Consider the following 26,104-nt stretch of genomic DNA (forward strand, 5'->3'; position numbering starts at 1 on the left):
TCTGACAGCAGAAGTAAAAGCTGGAATGGTAAAGAGCTATCTCTTCAACAAAATTTCTTGTAAATTCTTGTGCTTCTCGGTGCTGCTCAGAGGCTCAAAATAGCGCTATTTAATTAGAGTGGAATAAAATACCTTATCAGTGCTGCAGTTACACATAGCATTGTTGGTTTTAGCCAAACAGTGAAACATTAGAAAAACAACAGGCCACAGACAAGTCCTCCAGTCCTTTCTTTGTCATTGCTTTTTGGCAAACAGCTATCCCTGTACCCCACAAGTGACAGCGCTGGGGCAAGCACTAAGCTAGACCAGAGGCAGAGACACCAGCACTTTTAAAACTACTGGACGCAGTCCTTCTCACAGACAGCTACACAACAAAACTGCAAGTTGCTGCTGGCTACCTGGAACCCCATCTGTGCAAGGATCTCCACTACTGCTACTGCCAGATCTAATTCAAAGATAGCTGTGGTGATAAACTGTAGAGGTGGAGGTGAAAAATGCATCACTGCAGCTTAGAGATTAGGATTTACTGAACCCACTGCAATGTTGTTTGCTATTTAAAATATATATATTGGATTTTTTGTAAAATATGCAAATGTTAACCCAGAAAAACTTTACTTCTATTGAGCATGACCTAGCACTAGAACATATGCTCCCAACATCTGACTGGAAAAGGTATATGTCGCTTTTAACTTTAATACCATAAAGAAAAAATTTTATGGTACAGAAGCCATCAGGGTCACACAGGGAATTGTCATTTCTTCTGGAGCTGCAGCTGTAAGCCCTCCTGGGACCAGGACGGACACACATCATCAGTTACAATTAAATGCTCTAATTTTTTTTTTTAAAAAGTTTCTTTCCCAAACATCTTTAGGGACCATGGGCCATGTCAGCTTTATCATGTTTGAAATGGAAATTGATCAATATAACACTACAACTGCCAAATCACAATATTACCACTACACTTAACAGCAGCGTTTTGCAGTATTTTTAATGAGGACACATAATCTAACACTTTAAGATTTAGTTCAGCATGATGGGGGTTTTTTTATACTGGACCGTAGAAAAATAAATGAGGGATAAGACCAACTGTAGGCTGCATAAATAACATCTATTTTACAGGGAAAATACATTACATATGGGAGATAAATTAACCCAATAGATGTATTGAAAGAACAGAAATTCCCTGTTAAAAAAAAAAAACAAACAAAACAAAAAACAAAAAACAAAACAAAAAAAAAACAAACAAACAAACAAAAAAAAACACAACCAAAACACCAAACTTCTTACAAAGAGGACAGATTTGGAACTGTTCTCTGTATCCATCAGCCGCTTTTTAACAATAAATTGTACCAATTTCAACAGTTTACTTCAAAACTAATTGCATTAGTCACTCTTTATAAATACCCATATATATCTTAAGAAACTGACACTACTTTTGCTCTCAGTAGATTCAGTTTATCATTCTACAGTTTAGTTTCAAAGCTTGTTTTTTTGAAGTGTATTGAAGAATATGACCCCAGGAGATACAATAGTCCAGATACAGCCTATCCATTTTAGACGGCAGGTAAGAAAGAACCAGTTCCTGTCACCCAGTATCAGCAACCTTTGATCTCAAAGTAAAAGAGGACTTCCACATTAAAGAATTATCACAGCTTTGTGCCTCCTCTCATCTCTGACTTGGAACATGATTCACTTCCAGCAACTGTCTTAGGATGCAGAATCTAATAGTCTAATAGAGAACGTGCATGTCCTATTTATGATTAAAATAGACGAGAAGAATGACCACTCTGCAGTCATTCTGATGTTTTCAGAAAGACTGATATTCAGAAAATCACCCCCTCTATAGTTCCATGAATGAAATTAATGTATTATGATCAATAATAGCTCATTAGATGCCAACAAGATAAAAGGCAATTGAAAAGACAGTGTTCTGCTTAAGTTCTATCACCTTATGCTGAGAAATTTCCAGAGTTGTCCAATTCCAATTGATATATTCCATGTTACCCTTTGATTGACAAGCAAGGCCTGATTTTAAAAAAACAGCAGTAACTAGGGGCCATGATGAATAGACAGTTTTCCATGCATGCAGTGTTATATCTAAATATTTAGTGTCAAAGAATATGGATTAAATTGAGAGTAAACTAAAAAAACATGAGACTGACTATCCAAAACATTCCACTGATCTCTCATTTACAACGGAAAAATCAAAAATGTCATGATCTCTGCAAGTATACATGCAAAACCAGAAATTACCAGGCAGTACATATTGTTATTTCTCAAACTGAGGGACAGGAAAGAAGCTGCTTCTACTATTCACTCCTTACTTATTAATCTCACAATAAACCTCCCGAGAGATAATGCAAAACAACCCAAATAACATACAGCAGTTTATATTCTGTAATTATAATTTAGAAGCTGGATTTTATTTATGTAAGCTTCTTAAGTAAAAAGGCATGGCTTTCCATGGTTTCATTTTAAAGAAAAATAAATGAACTTAAAATGTCATGAAGCTGAAGTTCTGATTCCTCTACACATTATACTTAGAAACTAGTTTTCCCTTCTACTATTTATCACTGAAATGAAATACTTTTTTGCTGTGCCAGTTAAAGGCCTCTAAAGAGTTTCGATGTATATCCAGCTATATATGAATCTACATGTCTAAATGCAATAATTATGCACAATTCTGCCATTTTCATCAGATATTTGCTTTTGTAGGCAGATTAATACAGTTCTTTATGTCAATTTGTATTTAGATGAAACACCATTTGTAACATTGTATGCTTAAATATTGACATTCTTTCATTTGATTCCTTGGGAAAGCCAAGAAATTAAATTGCAGGAGAGGAGAAAATTTGATAATGAATTAATTTCAAAACTCTGCTCTGAAGATAGGATTTAACAAATAGAATGTTATTATTAAATATATTCATGGAGCTTCACAAGGATCTTATATGTAGACCTTGAAATGAAGAATATCTTATAAACCACCAACAGTAACCTTTTAAGTGTCAGGTAGATACTTTCAAGTGGCCATACCTCTAAAATGCTGCAACTGGCTGTTTGTATGTTTAGAAACTTGCATCTGCACTCCTGAAACAAAGAAAGGAGGCTGAGAGATGAGGTAACCGTTCTGTCTTCTCCAGTTAACTAAAATTCCACACTGCCCTGCCCCATCTTTCTTCATTACACTGAGAAGCATGGAGAACAGTGGTGATTTAAGGTCAGAAGCACAAAGGCAATGCCCCAAACCCATGGCAAGTGGTTGTGCCTTTGCCACTCCTCCCGGCTGCCAGCCCTCTCCCACACAGTACAGACAGTGGACTCTGCCAGGCTCCCAGCAAAGCATCTGTCGTCACCTCATCTGACCTGCAAATTCATTTCAGACTTTGGCCAGAATCCCCTCTGTGGTCTATGGGGAAGGCCCAAATAAGTACCAGACAGGTAGCTTGTAGTAGCTTGTTTCTCTTTTATCTGAGTTTGCAGCAGCACCGACACCTTCGACTCCTTGCAGTTTCACGGGCCTTTCTCACACTGACAGCTTCCCATCATTCTCCATCCTATGGTTTTGGCTTTTGTCTAGGTTTCTTTTAATTCATGTGCTCGGTAGGCAATGCTCCTAAGTTGGATATCTGTATAAGGACCTGAAGAACTCATTTATAAAGAGACAATAAAACTGGGTGGTACACAGAATAATCATCCCCTTTCTGTCAGGCTGTGAAACAAAACCAGGCTAAGTGACATCTGTTTCAGCCCCAAATTTAGTCATAACAGAAATAAGCCCAGAAGGTGACTAGGTGTTCCTGATTTGAAATCCTGTATTTACTGGAGCTGATTTTCCCTACTGATTAAAGCTTACCATCTCCCCCCAAGCCACACTACTCCTTTGTACAGATTACCTCCACTTATGGGACTGAATTTTATTCTGAGATGACTCTGCCTGGTTGTCTTTCCTTATTTTCTTTTGTGATTAATATTCACTGCAAGATGAAATAAGTTCATTTTAAAATACAACAAATACAGAAAAAAAAAAAAAAAAAAAAAAAAAAAAAAAAAAAAAAAAAAAAAAAAGCCTGAAATAATCACTGTTTAAACCGTGCGGGCTCATGTCAGAAGCACAGCCTGCAACCTGGATTGTATTTCAAACTTCTTTTTCTTGCTAGCAACACAATCGGCCAAAATCCAAACCTTCTTTGCACCAGTATACAGTCTTGATAATATGAAAACAAGACAGACAAATATATGAATCTTCTGAAAGTCTTGAATCACAAGTGTATACTGTAAATGCACGTTTGAGGGTTACAACTAAATGAAAGCACATCAAATCGAGATCCAACTACTGCCAATGAAAATATATGTGTGTTTTTAAACAATTTAAAAAAAAAAAAAAATCACTGAACTAGAACATCCAACATTTCCTCTTTTTTAAAATTTTTTTTTAAACTTAATCTTTTATCAACCTACTCTTTCAGCCCAGAGTTTTTCACCCTCAAAGCCAGGGAAAGCTGCAAGAACATAAAAAATTGAAGAGATGAACATTTAAACATGGGAATTTGCAAAGTACACATTCATTTAGATGAATGGCAGAGGAAAAGCCAGCCATTTGTTACAACTTCAATTATCCTATACTATGTACTTGAGAGCTTTCTATTTTCAGTAGAGCTTTCATTGTCTCTCAGAGAGAGGTGCCGTACACTGCATTTACTGAGGTGAAAGGACAAACAACCTGTGCATGTTCCACCACTCCATCACAGTAAGAGACTCGCTCATCCAGATCCTCCTTGGCATTCCCAGCTCATGACGCAGTACCATGTGCCCCTGCATATGGACCAGACATCGCTCACCCATCACACATAAAGAGAGATAGGATAGCACAATACTGGGAGAAAAATATACATTCTTCCTATGCTACTGATGAAGATCAGAGATTAAGAGTGATCAACAGACTTGCTCAGCCTCAGAGCAGAAGTGGGAAAAAATTCACCAGCTCTCCATCTCTCCAGTATCTTGCACTAATAATCTGCCTCTTTAGGGGGGCAGAGAGGAAATTAAATAGATGGGCTTCCACAAATGGATGACTCAGAGCAAAGAGGTAAAACAACAGAAAAGATGGAGAAAATCACACCCTTCATTTTGGACTTGTTGGGGGGTTTTTTTGTTGTTTTTTCCCTCCTTAACACATCTGGTCATGATGGACTTTTGGATGCAAACAGTTGAATACTGTCCATGTACACAGTACTCAGCAAACAATAGTACAGCACCATGTGATGCATATTGGCTGTTTCCTCTCTGTGCACTATGCAAGGATTTTTCACTTTGTGTCCCTCATCCCAACTTGCTGATGATAATAAAAAATACTGTATTTGTTATCACATTTTGAAAGTCAGGAATGCTGAGATCTTTGAGAGCGATTTTATTTTTTATTGCACTAAAATATCACTAGCTGATCTGCTGAAGAAATGCAGACTCTTCTTCATGGTAGCCAATGAAAGCACAAGAGGCAATGGGTGCAAAGAAATACAAGTTACTCTATCAAAACCTAAGAAAGAGCTTTCTTACTAAAAGGGTGATTGAACACTGGAAGAGGTTGCCCAGAAAGGTGGGCCAGCCTCGATCCTTGGAATGTATACACTCAAAACACAACTGGACACAGACCTGAGTAACCTGCTCTAGTTGACCCTGCTTTGACAAGAAAGGTTGGACTCGACAATCTCCTGAGGTACCTTCCAGCCTCAGCTCTTCATGATCCTGTGAAAGTCATTAATTTTACACTCAACCCAAGGACAAAAATAGCACATACAATGTTTGGTTTATATTGCACTCTGGGTACTTCATCATCACATCACGAGTGCCAGCAACAAGTTACTATCACAAAGAAAGAAAACCAACACATGTAACTTGTTTTTTGAATTTTCACTAATCTCGCTCCTACAGCATTTCCCACATTAAAACACTCTGTTTCATCATCTGTGGATAACTCCCTCTCATTCTCCCTTCCTCTCAGTCTACGTGAAATCACACCAGAAAAGACAAAAATTGTGACTGTCTCACTGAGAAAAGCCTTGCTCAAATAAACCTGGGTGAAGAAATATTCGTGGCTATTGACTCCTTCAGAATTTTTGTTTAAAACACTGCATTTTATTTTGAAAGTGTGGGTTTTAATATCATGACAGTTTTAGTATCATGACAGAAATGAGAGGCTCTTTGCATTTACCCTGTACTTCTCAACTGATTGTTCACCTGATACACACTATCTCTCTCTGCAGGAGTACAAATCAAAGACGAAGGTTCCCAAGCAGTATCAGCAACACTTGAGTCTCTTGTTCCCAGAACGATGCCCAGTCTTTTAGTCCACAGTCTTCCCTAGTCAATTTAATCGATTCACACTCTGCAATTCAGACTCCCTGGCTATAAAATGACACTAACACACACATTTCTAATACAGGGCTCTTCAATCCTCTGAATTATAGTTAAAATCTATTGAAATACTGTGTCTTTGGTGACAGTGATAAAGCAAACTTCACTAAGCTGTGTTTAAAAAGACTCAAAGCTAAATGAAACTAATTTTCACTTTAAATCTGATTTTGACACTGACATACCATAATTGTTGAAGATTTTCATACAATGCATGCATGGTTTTCTTCTATCAAGACATACTTCATTAGAGATTTTTTTTTTAATACACTGTTTACGGAAAGATTAGAAAGCAGTGCATCTTTCACATAAATAAATCCCTACAATCCAACAATCTGAAAATTTGTACGCATCAGTCTCAAACCACAGGAATAGCAAAAATACCTGCAAGAAGAGATGTGGACAACACATTGCTTTACAGGTAAGGGATTTCACACTAGATGAGACTTAAATCACTCCCATGCAGTTTCAAATTCTTCCTCTGCAGTTTAAAGAGCCCCAAAAGATTAGGTTTCCAAGTAGGAAGGAAGCACATCCTAAAAATAATTATTCCTACAAGGCATGGCTATTTTCAACATCAAAATACATATATGGGCAAACCCATTTAAAAACAAACATGCAAAAAAACCTGGCTGCTGGCTAAATGGCAAAGTCAAAAAGAGAAGAAAAAAAATATTTTTTAAATGTTGTGCCAAGTACACTCAGCTATGTGTTTGCTGTTGCCGATCCACCCCACAGAGAACGTTGCATGCCATTTGCTTTGCTGCAGGTGGGTGAATCCAGGAGTGAGAAAGGCACAGAAGCACATGAACAATTATTTTGCTCTCTCTTGAGCTGTCCTTCTTATGGTACATTTTCATGTCTTTCTGCTGTACCAATGCTGTTATCCCTGATGCAACAAAATATGAATCAAATTCAGAAAAGTCGCAGTGGGAAATTTTTCATAAGACAACTTAGCCATGGTATATCTCTGCATTAAGTTAACTAGATAAACCTTGTGTCTTTCAGAGAAGCAGGATCAAAGCAGGTAACTAATTTGTAATGATATGCAATTCCTCACCACAAGTGGAGATGCAAATTTAAAAAAAACACACTGGAAATATATGGGATAATTATTTGCAGTCTTTATAAGACACAAAATAATCTGGTTGTTGTATTTATATTCTTCCAGTACAGTAACACAAACATCGAAGAGAAAATATACATGGTTTTCATTAATGAAGCTCACACCTATTAAGGGCAGCTAGTCCAGCCAGTAGGCTTTAGAATTATTAAGAATGTGATTCAAAATAACAGTCATTCAGAAAACATCATCAGAGTCATTTCACTGCAGTGGGAAAAATGCACACATGATATGCTTCAGCTGCATACAATCTGCTCAGATGTACAGTTCAACACAATTCAAACAAAATTACAGCTTGCAAATCAGGTATTACTGCAGGCCTTTGAGAAGGTATTTTTACTACAAGATTTCTTCTTGTTTCATTAGAATGGCTCAAGGAGGCAAGAGACAGGATTAAGTCAAACCATGAGTCACTAGGTAATACAGATACGTCTCACACACACAAAAAAGTACCTGGAAGTGATTTTAATATTCAGTTTAAAAATCCTGAAAAGTGACTTCACCTACTAAAGCTGTTGATAATCATGAACTAATTTTTTGAATACTTGCACAGATAAGGAGACCTAATTATTTGGTTGAGACCACTCATGGGAAGGATATAAGGTCAGAAATCACCTAGATAAGTACAGTTACCAACATTACAATAACTTGTAAATAATCAATAATATTTATTAAATTCTTCAAATAAATAAGTACGTTGGGACACACAATATCTGATTTCAAGTTGCTCTTACAGGTGAACAACACAGAAACCATCCAGATTCCAATTCTAAGGAAACACAGAGTCTATTATGATATTGTGACAATAATATGACATTTCTTTACAATGAGATGGTACGAAGAACGGATGAGAGAGCACATCCAGTTTAGTGCAAGGGTTTCATACCAAAACATCCTACACTTCCAAACATCCTACACATCCAAATCTTCGCAGGACCTACTCAGGCCCCTCCAAACCATGCTGTGCCTCTCTGGGCATTCTCTCTTCCTCTAAGGACACAGGAGAGCCTGATGCCCTGCTTCATCTACCCTAATAACTACAGGTAGCACTACAGTTTCTTCAACAGAATCCTTCAAATATCCCACATTTTTCCTTTTCCCCAGTGCCCTTTTCCCTTTCTGTTTGCCCAGAACTACTGGCATATGTCCTGGCTCCTCACAGCCTTTGGTGCATGGCAGCACTCCCACCCCTTCATTTCATCTCAACTTGGGCATCTGCCCATTTTCCTGCCATTCCAAATTCTTCTTACCCAAAATGAAACAAATACCAATGAGTCTTCTCTCGCTTGCCCCCAAGAAATAAACCCCTTCTGCCAGATACATGCCGTTTCCCTCTGCTAACTCCTCCAAAAATTGGACAGGATTTCTACCTGTCAATTATTTCTCTTTAGAGGTGACGGGCTGAAAGTAATGTCACTTCTTAGAGTCAGTAGGTGGATGAAGCTTTTGGCAACTCTCCCAGAAACGCTTTTCTTGTTTCTGCAAGATACTGCTGGGGCAAAGTTGCTAATCTACAACTGTGCTGCAAATCTCAGCCCAAGAACATATGTTCTTGTGCTGTCAAGAGAGAGAACTGCAGTGAAAACATTACGTAGTGCCAACCGCCCACAAAAGATATATGGGTGCTCAAGCCCAATGCACCAAGCAGAAAATTAAGATTGTTCTCATTGCTTTGCTTGAAATGTCTGTGTCATCTATAATCAACGAAACAGTCTGGAACAAAGCACAGCCATCTCTTTTTGTTATCTGAGTAGCTGAAGAAAACAATGTAAGGAAGGTAGCTAGGACTTGATATAGTTCAAATAACAAAAATACATTTGTAAAAATTCAGTGTTAGTATTCTGGTAAGTGTATGGTGACAGAGACTTCAAAAATGCACCTTTCAGAATAATACTACAAAGGAAATTGTTGCTAATACTGGGAAAGGAAAGGAGAATTCTTGATATCCATTCCTAAGAAAAACAGGATTCACTACAAAATCTTGTCTCACATGAAAAAATCAAGATGCTGAAAACAGGAAAAAAAAAAAAAACAACAAACAGTCTAGCACAACTGAATTTAGGATTAATTAAATATGTTATACAAGCAATTATTATTTGTTTACTGCATCTTATCTATGAAAAATAGCACACTGTGTGATCTGCTCTATTCAAAAGATCGATGTATAGGGTGTGCAAAAAAAGATAACGAAATTTTCAGTATCCATTGTGCTAACTAACCTACGTTAATTCTTTCCCACCTTCCTGATTTAATGTTCTCTTGTGCCTCACTTCCCATCAGCACATGAGATCACATGCACACCTTTCCAGTTTGGTCACCACGCTCCAGTAGACATGAAATATTTTCACAAAAATCAAGAGTAAGTACATGCTGAACAACTAATGGTGCAAGAAGACTAGTGTGAAAGATTAGCTGCTGTTCAGTTCTCTCCAATTTCTGCTAACTTCAGATACTCAAAGAAATCTGATTATGCTGTGTATGGCCCTCCATATCTATGCTTGTGGAGTAATGAAGTGCAGTCTCATTATGATTTCACAAAAATTAACTGAAAATGTTAACACTTCAAATGGATTAGATTATCATTTTTCTTCTCCAAATCAGAATGGCATAAAAGAATTTTTCAAAACAACATGTGCTTCTGTGCCACACCAGTACAAATGACAGAAAATATACCATTACCTACTTGATATCGCAATCAAGCAGAGACCTAACGATACCATGTTAAACTGATACCTCTGTAAGAGCATGGACCTCAATGCCTATGAGCACTGTGCTTTTATAGACATTTTTGGAATAAACAAATGTCCACCCAAGATAGTTCAGTTCATTAGCAGCATGTAAAGACTTTTTTATTTGGGGTGTGGGAGTCCTGGCTGAAGAGTCACAGTTTGAGTTTATACTATACAGAATTAGTAACAATAAAGAAAAATAAAATAGCTATAATAAGCTGCATATTTTCCAACAGGATTTTTGTGCTGTACAGTCAGAATGGTAACCTCAAATTCAACTTGCTTTAAAAACGACACATTTCTATTGGAAAACAGACATATGTTTCTGCTTTTGAATTTGTCTGCAAGTTACTTTCACAATTATGGGCTGTACAACAGGGAATATTTCTTCTTTTTTTTTTTTTTTTTTTTTTTTTTTTATTCTTCCCCAATAATGCACTGGGAAGAGAGCTTCCTGCTGACTTCTTCAGCTAATAATGCAATTCATATAGAGATACTGAGATCATATTGAAAAAATGAAAGAAAAAATACTCTCCATTTCACTGTTTTGGTTTTTAGAATGTTATCAAGGAGATGGCATTTGCAATTTGTGTTTTATATTACTTGACTAGTGCCTCAGAAAGTAAAAACTAGCAATGCTGTGTCAAGAAAGACAGACTAGACCAGCTGTGGGCATGCAGATTATTCACTGACATTAGGATTTCTACAGAAATCAGTAAAAATCATTATAGGTATGGCCTATTTGCATTCAAAGAAAACGTGTGACAGCATTTAGGCCCTGTTTTGCAGAGTAATGAGTAATCAGAGCTTCAACTACAGTTAATGACAAAAATCAAGTTTTTAGAGCCCCTGCTGTGGGTATCATCGAGAGTTTATGATGGGCACAATACGCGTGCATCTCAGACACTCCTCTGATGATGATGAGGTTTCGTGGACCCGGTCAGAAAACACAAGTTTAAACCAGGAGCAGGTTAGAGAAGGACAAACCAACAATTCAAGATTCATGCACATTTGTCATTTATTGAATAAAGAGGAGGAAAGAAATATACCTTTCTTTCATGAGAACTGGGTATGCCAGGGGTGTTCTGCTTGAGAAAGCCTGCTGTTGTGGACCACCTTGTAGGGTTTTTCCGTGAAGGCTCTTCTGAAGAAAAATTTGTGTCACTTACAGAGGTTGAGAGGCCAATCAGTGCAGGGTCACTACTACGTCGGACATGAAGAGGCATATCTGAAGAATAAAACAGACAGTAAGTAAATACTGGGTAGATTTAAAATGTTTTTCACATAAGAAAAATATTTTTATAAGCTCTGGATGAGTGGTTTTGAGCAAATGTGGTTTCACAGAGTGGAGTTACTGACCTTAACATAGCTCTTCAACGACAAGGTCTATACTCTCAAAACCATACCCTTGCCACTTGGCTGCACAAGAAGAAAATGAGTGCAAAAACAAACTCTTTGAACCTAGCATCACTCATTGGCTGTACAAGAACAAACACAGCATCACTACCATCTGTCAGTTATCGTATAAAACAGAAAAACAGCATAAGCTTGAACAACTGAAAGGCTAAGGTGACTTACAGATATTTTAAAAAGAAAATAGCCAAAAGTCTAAATTCCACAGCCAGGTGACAAAGGATGGGGTGGACTAGGACAGCATGGCCCCACTCCAATACCACAACTGCAACATGGGCTCTGCCAGCACAACATGCTTGCAAGAAGCTGCACACCAGTCTCTGCAGTGAAAGGCAGCCTCCTCACCTTCTAAATTACACTCTCCATTTCATTCTCAAAACTTATGGAAGTGATTGTTTTCTATTCTGCATTCTTCCTTTGCCTCTTCCTGACAGCTAAAACAAGACCTGTGCTGATTTACCCTGATTCCCTTAGCCTTCCAGCTGGCATGACTGACAGGAGAAAAGTATTTCATTAGTAATAAACAATGCAGCAGGCAGGTAGACTGATTGGAAAGAGATAGGGTTTTTTTAATATATGTAGAGGTCAAATCCATTCTGGAAACTTTGCTGGCACATTAAAGTTAGTTTCTCTTGAAATACAACTTAATTTTTTCCAATTTCATTTATTATCCTACAACAAATACCCACACATCCATCGTCTCCTTGCCCAAACATAAGTCTCACTGCCTGCATTTCTGACCTCTTAGCGCTCTCCCACTCAGCATCAGAATGGAGGGAACGTGATTTATCAGCTGTATTTCTCTTTAGTGCTGCACTGGGAACCTTCACTACAAAGTAGAAAGGAAAAGGTGAAATCTGTGGCACCTAAGCAGCAGAGTCGGTGGGAAAGGCACACTGGGCAACAGCTGAGAATGAAAACCAGAACTATGCTTTAATGCCTTGATGAAATAGTCCTCACGGAAGCTGAAGGTGCATGTCTTACAATACTAGCATAAGAACAGAATGACAGGAGTTTGTTAAACAGTGGGTCTTAAGCTTTACAATATCTTTATGTTAATGCTACATATAATAATATTAAAATAATCTTATTCTGCATGGCATTAAAAAGACACTGAGAAATACAGTAAGTCACACCACACAAAGAAAATGTGTGAAAAATATTTTGTCATCAACTAGGACTCGTGCTGCTGAGATTGCCACAAGTGTTACATGACCAAACACCAGAACAGTCACTCTGCTTCATGTTCATTCTGGTAAACAAGAATAACAAAGAATCAAATAATTTTTTTTCCCCACAATTGTTGTACTAATTCTCTTTCCTTTGAAAATTCTTTTTCTGTTGTTTTCATAACAAAGATATTCACAGGAGTTAATTTCCAGAAAAAAATAGTTTTCTTTTTTGAATATGTACATATATACTTATACACATACATATGTATAGAGACATGTGTGTGTTTAACAAAATTAGAAGTCATTAAAATAATATTTCAGAAAAATCACTTTACGCAGAAAAGTAATTATGGTCAAACTTTACTTTGATTACTCAGTATAAACTCATAAACTCATACAGGGTTTTTCTTTGATTGCCTTGTCTTCAACTACTTGAAGTTTCATGAAGCATCTCAAGGTAAAGCCCCTTATTTTTCCCTAAATGGCAAACATAATAAAAGTACACTATCAAATCGCAAGAGATCTCTTAACAAGGGTGTCACAGCTGCAGTCCCAGCAACAGCCCCACAACACGTAATGAAGTGATCCATTAAGAGCAGTGCCTGTGCTGCTGGAGCAGCCCTGCACATACACACTCATTTTTTAGATTAGCCTGAGCAAGAAAGTGGCTCTGTAGTATGTAGTGCCACTCAAGAAAAATACCAATCTATATTTGTTCCAAGCAGCAGCCCATGCATATTATCCTGTTTGCCTTAGCTACCCATCCTACAACAGAGAATTACAATTTTCAAACTGAGTTCACTTGCTCCTTATGCTCGTACATCTATATATAAGCATGGTGATAGCAAAATGTTCTTGTATTTTTACACTTTTTCAAATTGCTTGACAAAACAAAAGTTCAGTTGGGTGAACTTCTGTAAGAAGAGAAGCTGAACTGCCAACAAAGAAAGAAAGAAAGAAACAAACTGGAACTCAAGTCAGCACTTCTGGAGAGGAGTGAGCAATTACCACTGCCTTGCCTTTTGCTTTGTCTTGAAAACCTGACAGTTTGCACTATGGTAAGTAGCAGAGACTTTTCACAATACAGTAAGTTAATTATGAAATGAAATTCCCAAATCTTAATATGCTCCAGAGAAAACATTAACATGAGAAGTTTCTCTACAAAATCTATTGACTGATAAGTCACCTTTATTATGACCCACTTCATTTTAGCAAGGTCAGCTATTGAGATATCTTCAGAAATTTAGTGAACACTTCTCTGGATCTTTAAAAAAAAAAAAAAAAAAAGAAAAAGAAAGTAGAATTCTGTCAATATGAAGATATAATATGATCTTTTCTAGTCTTGGTTCCATACATATGGTGTATGTAGGTATGGTTCCCTTCATAAGGAAAAGTGATTTGTATTAATAACCAAACTTTACGATAAACTGAAAAATAAAAGACAAAAATTTGGGTGTGTTCAAGCTATGTATTTCCCAGTCAAACTGGAAATTTAAAAATACGGTAATGTTTTTATTTTTTTATCACTGGAATGGGACAAGCACATGGAGCTAGCTTTAGTGTATGCTGCTTGGCAGTGGTCAATACTGTTCCAGGTATCTTGGTATTTAATCCAAGAATTAAATCTTATTTACACTATGTTAACCACAAGTTGTAAATATAATCTCCTACATTCCTCTCTCCAATTTTATTCTGAGAGACCGTTCTAACTCAGTTTTGATACTCGCCATTAAAACAACAACAAAAGAAATATAGTGAACTGATTTTTCTATCAATATATTGTTGGTTACAATCTTCTGGTTTGCTTGAATTTATAGATTTGAAGAGGATACACTTTGAAATAGTAAAAGGAAAATCAAAGGAAAAGAACTTAATAATTAAACCACAAGATGAAGTACGCATGGGACCGATGCAATGTCACTGATTCCAGGATGATGGCTGATACCGTTTGAAGTCTGTGGTTTCTTTGAAGAGAGGATAAAACAGCAATGAACTCTAATCACAAGGCTTCAAATTCTCTGTGGCACTAATGCACTGTAAATATTGATTTGCTTCTGCAGCTAAGGTACCTTTTAAATAAGTACTTGAAACGGTAAATCTAATAATGAATTACGGGAAGTTTTAAAAGTCTAAGAATTAAGGAAAAATTAAATTAAAATTCATGAAAGTTACCACTAACTCAGTTCTTGAGCCACAGTCAAGGACTTGAAGTATTCAACCACAAGTCCAATACTATAACTTCAGAAAGAATTATGTGTGACAGAGAATCCTATTAAGTTATGTATATAGCCACAGTTGTGCTAGAAAATGGTTATTTGTAGGATAAATCCAAGCTGAATAACAAAATGCTCACATTCATAATCATGAAATTCTGACTGGAAGTCTCATTTTATTAAAAGCAACAGCAGTTTCACTATAAATTATAAAAATAGCCAATACACATTTTATAACCATCTTTAAATGTTAAGAACACAGAGTTGTACCTTCCCTTCCTGCCAGCAATTCCATTTTTATTTTAAAAGGGTCATCACCTTCTCTGATTTTCAAATATGCTCACGAGCAAAAGCATTTGAGGATCTGGCAAATTTCATCCATAAAGCTGAATATGTTGTCCTGCATTCAGGCATTCAGTGTAAAGGATGGTGGTCTCTCAGAGCAGAACTAATATATACCTTCCCATACCAATTTCCTCTCAGATGTCAGCTGGGAGGGCACAAATGGAAAAATACATACATATATTTATATAGCATAGCCAAGATATTTTACTCTGTAAAGATTTCAACTGATGTTTCAGTTCCTCAGTGCCATTGGCAGCTTGCACAAACTGGTATGCCGTGAATTTAAGGCACAGAAATTAAAAATGAGCTTATGGTCATTTCTGGCCACCTCACACAGACCATCAGGCCTGTGACTGATGAGCAGACCTGAACAGAACTTTTTTATCGGTAAATCCAGAAAACTGTGAGAAAGAATAGCTTTCAACAGGGAAGCTGCTCAAGTTAAGGGTTCCTGAAGTGAGCCCACAAATATGTATGTATGTCAGGGTGTGTTGCGCACATAGATCCTGCCTCAGCATCAAGAAACCTGTCTGGGGATGGGAGACAGACTCAACAGTTTTACTGCCTATGTCACCTATCCAGCTTATCATAGTGCTCAAATCCTCATCCGGAGTCCAAGAGGAAGGATGAATCAGAATCATCCTGGGGCTCAGGAAAGCAGGACTGCTTCTTTCAGCTTGAAGTACTTGAAACTAAAAATTAAGACTTTGTCCATATTTAATTGAAATATCTCTTAAGAAAATATTCAGATCTGCCTTGTGTTTCACAGTCCAACAGAGCTCCCTGAGTGCTGGTGCCAATTTCAATAGGTTCAGTCCAGCTCCTCGTTCCACTCAGCTGGACACAGCAAGAGACAAATGTCCCTTACAACCTCCAAATACTCAAATCCCAAAATCGGTTCAACTTTTATTATTGCAAATCTCTGTTGTAAACTGGCCTACAGATAGAAGAAAAACAGTTGGAGACAAAAAACAGTTGACTCTGAACTCATTTACAAACTGCATTAAACCCTAGCAGCAGCTAACATAAACCAGCACTTCTCTACAAGATTAACAAAACAGTGCAAGTCAAATGTAGGCATCTTGAATTAGGAAAGAAAAAATGCTAAAAACATAAGCAATGCCAGGAGGTGAAGAACTACTCCTTGGGTAACTGCATCTATGTCCTGCAGAAGCAAACTCGGGCATGCTACATGGAGATGCCTGCTGAGAGGGATGCAAAACAGTAGCACTGCAAAGCTACCATCAGTTGCAAATCTTTTCAGAAACATACTTTTGGACATCACAGCAAAGGAAGAAGATATATATCTTCTGCTGCTCTCTCTTCATCGTGCAGAGCAGTATTTTTCTGTCCCCTAGAATCCACTCCATTTTTATGTAATGATTATTTAATACAAGAATTTGCAGGAATTTCCCAAAGTGAATACTATTTACTAGGTCAAAATCTTCAGAATTTTTTTTTTCTGAATTTGTATTATTTTCCCCAAGTTTATTCTCCTATTCTCTTACAAAACTGTATTTTCTTTTCATGTGTCTCAGACAATTACAGCATTTCTCCCCTGAATGATGCTACACAGCACATCACTTCTGCCTCTCTTAATTCTCTATTGCTGTTCATTTTTTGTAAATATTTTTCTGGTCTTAACTTTTTCAGAAGACACCCAGAATAGTGTATTTCTCTTATGAAACACCCTCAGTGCTGTCTTACAAGTAGTATCCTTCTAGGGTTTTTTTGAACTTTGCCACTAATACATAGTCAGCAATAATCACATTTGGGTATTTTATTGTCATGGTATCTATCCAAAACATCCACAGAAATACTAAACCTTTTTCTATAGCATCACTTCAACATCTTTGTCTTGTTAATTAAAGTATACGTTCAGTTTAGATCAATATTCTTATACGTTAGCTTCAATTTATTTAGGCTGAATTAAATTGTATTCTTCCAGTATGTGTATTACATCTCTATTAGGTTATTTATCTTTCCTCCATTCATATTACTCTCCTTTCCTAGTTTAACATCATCTGGAAATTTAATTAGCATACTATTTACAGTACTGCTTCTCCCAGATTTAAAGATATTAAATAAACCCAAAACTAACAGGAATCCTCACGACACCTTACTGAACAACAATCTCTAGACTAAGATTGCCTCCAACTTTTAAGATTTTTATACTGATTTTCAAACCATACTGAAGTGCTTATGCTCACATTAACTTGGAATTTCCAAGATGCTTAAATTTCTATCAAATGCTTTAACATTTGCAAATACTACTTCAGTTGTGCATCATTCACCGACAAATGCCAACTACCTAGTGTTCACAGCTCTGCCTTTCAGAATTACAAGAAAGCTTAAGATGACATAGTTCAGATAATTAGTATTTCTCTACTTGAAGATATGTTTATACTTAAAAACAACAACTTCTAAAATTAATTCCTCTACATTCAGAACTCTTGGTTAAATAACAAGACTGCCATTCCTCTTACAGAGAAAAAAAAACATTGCTAACAACACACAATTCCAGATATTTATAACTACTTCACATACAAACCCAACTGTTTTCAGTTATTCTTCTAGCTATTCATCTTCAAACAACAGCTTATGTACTTCCTCACAGACATATTTTCAATGTTATCAAATACTGTTCTCTGCTTTTTTATTTCTTTAGCTTTGAAATGGCACATTTATAAGCATTCACACATTAAAAATATGACAAATCACAATTACTCTGTTTTCCACATAGCACTGCCCCATGCAGTTGGAGGTCTGGCAGGCAGCCACAGTAGGAGCAGGGCAGAGGCCGCACCATGGCACTAGAAATGCACAACGTGGTCTAGCAGATGGCAGATGAATGAGGCAGGTCATGAGACTCTTACACTCAGCCTGCAAAATCTGACAGGTGTGCATGTGCCTCTAGCCATCGTATAATATAGAGAAAACACACTTGGCTGTGTAAAACGTACAAACAAAAACCACACCAGCATACCTGTAAGAAATACAAGACAGTATATTAGCACGCCTACAATAAAAAACAACTCATCGAAAAGTAAGATCATCTCTGGAAGAATGGATGACAGTGAAAAGAATGCAACCAAGCCACCAAAAAAATTTATTACAAAGCAAAAGAAAGAAGAAAAGTCCTTACCTTCATCGTATAATTTTCAATTTCTTTTAATAGAACCTAAGCTTTCCATTTTTCCAACCATGACTGCTAAATGACTTTGAAATTCAGAAATAAGAAAACATCAACCTGCCACGGTTATATTTTAATAATGAGGTAATGTTAAATCCTTATCTTGAAAGGCCTTTAAAATAACAATCTTCCTTCTCTTTCTCTACTATTCTTTCTTCTTACTTTTGACTACTGAGATCCAGGAGGAAAAGGATGATTGCACCTTGAAACTCAATTTACTTAGACACTGACTTTTAAAGCTAATTAGAGAAAGATCTTTAAAACCAAAATTAAAATTTAATTACCTACACCCTCTCCGACTCCTTTCTCCAGGCTTTTTTCTAAAATGCAAATATCTTTGCATGCCAAAAGAAAAGACAAAAATGTCAGATCTTACAAATGTTCTACTCGTCTCTGTCAAAAAAATTATGTTTCAGTATATTTTAATGAGCTGCAGTCTCCGTTTTCTGGTTACATTCTTCATGGATATCCTTAAAACATGCTGGACTACCTCTTCAGCTATTTTCATACCACTGCTACAAGTGTAGGAAAAATGCACTTCTATTCCCACAGATGTTAAAAATTATTGCAAACTTTGTTCCTTACTTTTTCACTTGTGCGACATTAGAAGCATCATCAACTTTGCTGCTGCTGAAGTTTTTTCTGCTTACATCAAAGATCATGCCTTGATAATAAGTCTCTGATTGATATTTAATTATAATGAAGACACTGTATTTTGCATCTTCATTCACAAGTTATTCTGCAATGCAGGCAAGGGTTTGCAGTGACAGGAGCAAATTCCTAACTGCTTTGAGTTGATAATGCCTCACTGCTCTGAGACACAGGAAGTTGGCAGATATTTTTCTTACAAAAACTTTGAAAAATCCACTAAAACTGAATAGTAAAACTTCTGTTATTGAACATAAAGCAGAGATGTGAAAACAGTATTTTTTTTATGGTCTAAATGCTTTGGTAGGCTCAGAAAGGCTCACTTAACAAGTTTGCAACTTTTTCCTGCACAGAAAGGAAGAGATATAGAAGCAACAATAGGATTTAGATTGTAACTTGAAGAGCTCAGTTGGGAAGAATCAGGAATGATATCATGTGTATAATACACGTTATGGTTCTTCCATCAGTGAGTTTGCGCTGGAGAAAACCTGCTATGGTTGGCCAGTGTCATGACCCCCTTCTGGTTCCCAGGCCCCCACTGTGCCTTTATATGAGGAGGAAAAGGGGTGGGGAGAAGTGCCGTTATGCTGCAGTACCAGGTATTAGGAGTTCAGAACTACTTGTTAGTCTGTATCAATTTCTGACATCCTAGAATAAACTTTATTTCAACATCTGTTGCTGACGCAGCCTCATACTGATTCACCACATCACCTCATATGTGAAGCGAGAATTCCTATGTGGATCATATCCATATGCCAAAGAGTTAAACACACTTAACTGCAATCCAGCAAGCACGTGTGTAATCAGCAACGGATTTGTTGTTACACAAGTACTTACAAAGGTGGTATGGGAATCTCTCTCCTTCCCTACTCTCCATGAGAACCTAATGCTGCATCCTCTGGCTAATGAATAACTATGCTAATTGATTTTTTAAAAAAGTAATGCAAAGCCTCCATGCTGCCCATCAGCATTGCCAGTGTGGCTCCTGCCCAGCAAAGGAAACTGTACCCACCGGCCACTTCCTGGGCAGACAGTGAAGAAATGAAAACCCGCGGCATTTCTACTGGGGTTTAGAAGGTGAGAAAAAACAACCAAACTTCTGGACTAGTAAAGCCACCACAATGGGACCATCACTAAACAGTCCAGTGTGTACACAGGTTATGGTAAGACAGGTGGCAGCAGGGATGCTACTGGTATCTTAACTATGTGAACAGTGAACAAGTTACATATGATGGCTGTTTACCTCATTTATGTTTGAAACAGTGAGGGAAGAGGTATTTCTTTGCCAGTCATCAGATTACTACTCCATCTTTGAAAGTTTCTGGCTGTTAATCTGGCATGTCCACACGTTTCTGTGGGAACCTCCTCACCACTAAGCAGGCATGGGGCATCCAGCCTCTCCTCCCTGCAGGCTAAGGCAAGCATGGCCAGCTCGAGCCTCACTTCACTGCAGAGAGTACAGGAATCCTCAAAAATCAAGCTGGGGTTTTTCTGAGATATAAAAATGATTGCTTACATCCAGCTCACAGGCCACTGTCAGGCTAGAGGAGGCAAAGATTTTGGGGTATCAACACCTGGAGGTGGATCTGAACTAGCATTTCCCAAAATCCACATAGCTTCATCACAGAAATTATTTAGACATATTTTTAACTGAAGGATAATAGTTCTGACAACCAATAAAACCTGACTACAGTCATTTAAAGGTGTGGGGCTGGGGTGGTATGTGTGTGTCAGAAATGATCTGTGCATGCATTTTCATAGCTATATGCACAAAGTTTGAAGATAAAAGGAACGTGTGGGAAGAAATAGCCTCTATGCATGCTACCAAGTTCCTAACGCAGCATAAAAATAAAAATTACAACTAACATCTATAATATAGTAAGATAGAGTGAACATAGTTCTGAACAACTATTAAAAATGACTAACAGCTTCTGCAATTTTGATGGCACTTGTTCTTGTTTCCATGACAGAAACATTTACTAGGATTATTAGAAACATGTTGGTACATTCACAAAACACGCTCTCATTTAAAGTGTTATCAAATCTCTGCAAGTTAACGTTTCACTGAGCTCATATCTACCGCTGATGACCAAGAAGAATAAAAAATCTCAAGCAGAACTAGGAAAAGGCCATGTCACGCCACTCCATGTGCTCAGATAGACAGCTTTTAGTAGAAGGCTCTTCTGTACGCAGGGACTAATACAGCTCAAAGGCAAAGCACAAAGCATTAAGATCTCAAGAATATTATTTTCTATCATTCAGCTATGAGTATGAAGCTGAATCCCTAAAGACAAATCAAGTATTTGCGTGTTTAAGTAATGAGATGAAATGTCATCAAGGCTCCTCATCCACAGGGGATGCACAGCAGCAGAGCTGCCATGCCCGTGACACAGGAAGCCATATAGTGTGGCTCTTCAAGAAGGTGCAATGTTATGCCTGACCTTTCACTGGGGGTAGGTCAGAGAACAGTCTGGGCAGCTGCAAAATTTGGGGACTACACAAACTTAACGGCATCCAAAAAAGCTCTTTCCAATTACACTAGTGGGGGATAAGAAGCTTCAACTATGAGCACAACATGCTGCAATCTTCTCATTAACTCTCAAGGTTAACACTTTCTGCAAAAAACTCTGGTGTTCCCAGTAGCCAAATAGGGAGTAAGACAATTTAGACTACACTGGAAGTTGTTAGTTAAATTGCTTCGATAATGCCCACAATGGGACAGTAAAACAGAACATCTGCTGTTCTCCAAGGGGTGACAGATCAACAGACATCTTTAATTCTTCTTCTTTACTGGAAACAGATTAGAATAATAAACTATATTTCCCTTCTTTTTTAAAACCATGTCTAATGAGCAGTAGGAGACTAGCTGCTGCTTGAAGCATGTATGAAGTTGAGCATTTCTGTCCATCATGTACTTTACAAAGTTCCTTACAACAACAGGGAGGCTGAATTGTTGTCTTCTGGAAATGAATAAAATCTTCTATACCTTGGAGAAACTTCAGCAACATCTATCTTTCTTCCCACCCCACCCCCCCTTTCTTTTTTTTTCTCTCCTGCATTTTACAACCCCAGAAACATGCAGTTACGCTGCATGCTTAATTACACACCTCTCACTCTTTTTTTTATTTCACATTGCCAAGGCTGAAGAGATTCAAAAATTATTCCTAAAAGTTCAAAACCAAGAATAAGCAAATAGAAAGAGCCTCAGCTGAAGTTCAAAAAGAAATCTCACTACATGAAAGACAGTTCATGAATTTTTGGATCAATGACTTGTCATGCTTGCAGTTGCCAAATTTCATTATAATTTGTGATTGGTTCTAGCCCAGAGATGAAGATCATCTTTCTTAGTGGAGAAACAGCTTTAGCCAGAACTAACAGAAGATATTTACTGAAATACTATGGTATATACTTCATGCCAGAATTTGTCAGGTTCCCAGCAGCTAACTTTTCCAAGCTGTCTCCACACCACAAGCCTCCCTCCTTGTCTCATCCTAGAATGTGCTACAACAATTTCAAATATCTGCATGCAGAAATGGAACATGAGGCAGACAAAGATTTTAAATTATTATTATTATTGTTATTATTATTATCAATAATAATAATAATAATAATAATAATAATAATAATAATTTTATACTATTAAGGAGTTTTCATTCTGTTTCATTCTTCAAAGGAGATTAATGAGGTATTTGTTGTTCCACAGCCCAAAATGCATTGATACACTGAAATGAGAAAAGGGAACAGACAGCATATATTACTTGGTCCTCTTCCATTAACATGAATAATCAGAGGCTGTTGCTTGAGCATGAAGAATCCCAACAGATTCAAAGGGAAATCAATACCCCAGGACAGGTTATCCAGAAAATGGCCTGCAAGCAGTCAGTTGGACAGGAGTAGTCTACAAAACCCCTCAAACACATTACATTTTCCAAAAAGCAGAAGAAAAATGCTGTTACAACTCATCTGGCAACTGAATGCCACCTCCTGCACCTGAACACAGTCAAGTGCCTTGGGCTGCTACTACATACACCTCGCTCTCTCCAAGGCCTCCCCTGCAGAAAGGTAAAAAGCTGACAAAAGCTCTACTGAGGATGGACAGAAGAGAAACCGGGAAAACAAAGGAACTACAGTTCCTCTAGTCCACATGAGGCCACGGCCAGGACTGTCTGCACATGGGCTGATGGACAGAGTACTCACTTGCCTGAGTGCCACGCACCCAGACAGAGCCCCTGGCAGCATCAAGGCTAACCACCTCAGTCAATGAGAAAACATATCCAGGAGTAAATCAGGAACATGGAAGGGTCACTACTCATCCAACTGTCAATGTGGAGATGCAAAGGAGGGGCTACCTTTCTGGATGAGTGCCCAAGCTGCACTCTGATGCCACAGAGGAGAGATGTAAGAGTACTATGGCAACCACTCTTCAGCATCCACAGGCTTACCCTACCCAGCTTGTAGCTGCATATGTGTAAGATGATGTTGCTACAACCAAAAGTAAAATTCACTGTAATAACATTTTTTTAAGTTAAGTTCTAGATGAAGGCTCTGTGAAATGCAATTCAGGTATTTTCCACTCTTCAAAAGAACAAAAGTTATGTTGCATAACCACTAAAAGAAAGACACAGGAGAAGAGAGCCATCTCCTGTACTGATGAAGTTATTTCTTTAATCCACCTGAGAACAATGGATTTTAGGGAACAAGTCTCACATCAGACTTGTTCTGATGATAAAAAATAATTTTTATCTTACATCAGAATTTAGAAAGCTTTCTGGTCTTAAGACCTTCCTAGTATATTGATTTTTCAATCCATGCACCCTTACGAGGTTTGTACTCAGCACCTGGACATTCATGGAAAAGTACAAATGACTGCGAGGAAAGCACCCATGGGCTCTCACAGATCCACCAACTACTCTGCAGTATGCATCAAGCAGTCACTGTGCTTCTAGCAGGAAACCACCTGTTTTTTAAGTGCTTAGTTCAAAATCTGAAAGTTAACTCTAAGAAATTGTTCACATATATTTTCGCAAACTATACTATTTTTGCATTAAACATGGTGGTTCTGACAAAAAAAAACAAAAAACAAAAAACAACAACCTACTTTACAGTTTAATAAAAGTAGCTATCTTGAATTTCATGTAAAATAAGGGAGCAGAAAAATAGCTTATTACTGTTTAGTTATGTTTTTGCGGTCTCTGAAGGCAGAGTATTTTCACAACTATGTAATAGCTAGTGTATTTCATATTTCATGAGATGTCAGAAATCTACTGCATTAAATAATATCTAAGACACTCAGCACTACAAATAAAAAGGCTATTTGAAACAGAGAACTCTTAATGCAGATGGTTTTTAAGGTCACCCCAGAACAAAAGTAAATTTATATTCATACAGACAGGCATTAGTTTTGGTTGGGTTCTTGCCTGTGCGGAAGCTGAAACATTATCTTCCATATCATTCACAGAAATGCTACAAATATTTCTTAAGTGTTTCTGAAACTTAATAGTTCATTCCTTTGTGTTTCTTCTCCGGAATTTATTTTAAAAGCTATTAATTCATTACATAGTTCACTTTTGTGTCTCAGATGAGATTTGGATTTATGTATTTTTAAAGCATTTAAAAATACTTCTAAAGGATGTTTAAGGTTCTTTCTCTTTAGACTCAAGTTCAAACTTAAGAGCAGAGAAAACCTATCCATTGGTCACACAACACATAAGCACAATGTAAACCTCCTCAAAAATTTAAAAAGTGAGCCAAGACTAAACATATGTGGGAAATCAAGTCTGAATCTTAATAATGGAGGATGTCCCCTCCTCTTCACAACAGAAATTTCTAAGAGGTGGGCTTCTCTTCATCATGCAAGAGCCAGCAAGAGGAAAGACCACTGTTGGAGGAATGACTCTTGAATGCAGGTATTGCAAAACACATCGCTGCTAGGCAGGAGGGCAGGTTGGACTGCTCCCAGTTCAACGCTCAGCATCAAGCACGCCTCACTCATTTCCCTCAGTTTTTATCATTCTTGGTAAACAATCATCATTGGACTTTCTGTGTGAGTACTACTGCAATTCTAACATAGGGCAGGTTGAGATAAACTGAACAAGCACATTTGCTGTTTCCACATAGCTGGAGAGAAAAGCAGTTGAACATCTCCAAGAGCTTTGCTGCTCCTCTTCAGCAGCAGCATCTCAGCAGGGCTGGGAAGCAGCTACGCTGAGAGGAGTAGGAGCCAAAACCACCTAAGCCCACACTCAATTCAGATGTCCACACTCCTCACTCCTGGTTAGCACAGGGACAGTGTTGGGACATTGCTTCCCCTGGCCTGCTAACTCAAGGAATAGGGAGAGACAGAGATCAGGAGACAGAGGAGATGATGATGCTCAGCACATCCATAACCTACAGGTAGGTACATTACATACCCTACCGGGTCACTGAATCATGCTGTTGCAAACATCCCCATCAAGTCCCTCTCAGCACCCCTTTCTGACCACAGAAGGTTTGCAGCTCTTGACCCTGCACACACTTTGTACTTTAGGAAGTCCTGTGACACAGAGAGGACAGAAAGCCATCTTTACAATAAAGGGCACTTCACAACATCATTCCTGAGGGGTTTTAACAATGTTGTTTCCCTTCTCATTTTACAGCAGAGGAAAAGGCAAGACCTGGACATCACACACTTGGAATTACATTCTTGTGGGACTCATCTGGATATGACTAAAGAAGTACAGACTTAATCCACAAAAATACAGGATTAATTTCTTTAACAAAACATACTTTTGCAGATCTCGCTATGAAGAAAAAACAACCTCCCTAGACCCAAACTGGAGGATAAAAGTCTTTGCATGAACAAAACAAACAGAAAAATT

The 26,104-nt window shown here is 37.6% G+C and overlaps 1 protein-coding gene across 1 annotated transcript in view; it reads right to left on the reverse strand.

The window, feature by feature from the left end:
- Nucleotides 1-26,104, reverse strand: part of PARD3 (par-3 family cell polarity regulator) — a 411,749-nt gene that overhangs the window by 261,885 nt on the left and 123,760 nt on the right. The window contains exon 4 of the mRNA XM_026843423.1: nt 11,313-11,491. Coding sequence (XP_026699224.1) covers nt 11,313-11,491 — 179 coding nt within the window. The remainder of the gene's footprint in view (nt 1-11,312; nt 11,492-26,104) is intronic.

The sequence above is a fragment of the Athene cunicularia genome (genome assembly GCF_003259725.1).
Source record: "Athene cunicularia isolate RWA chromosome 2 unlocalized genomic scaffold, athCun1 chr2_part1, whole genome shotgun sequence".
Lineage (NCBI taxonomy): Eukaryota > Metazoa > Chordata > Aves > Strigiformes > Strigidae > Athene > Athene cunicularia.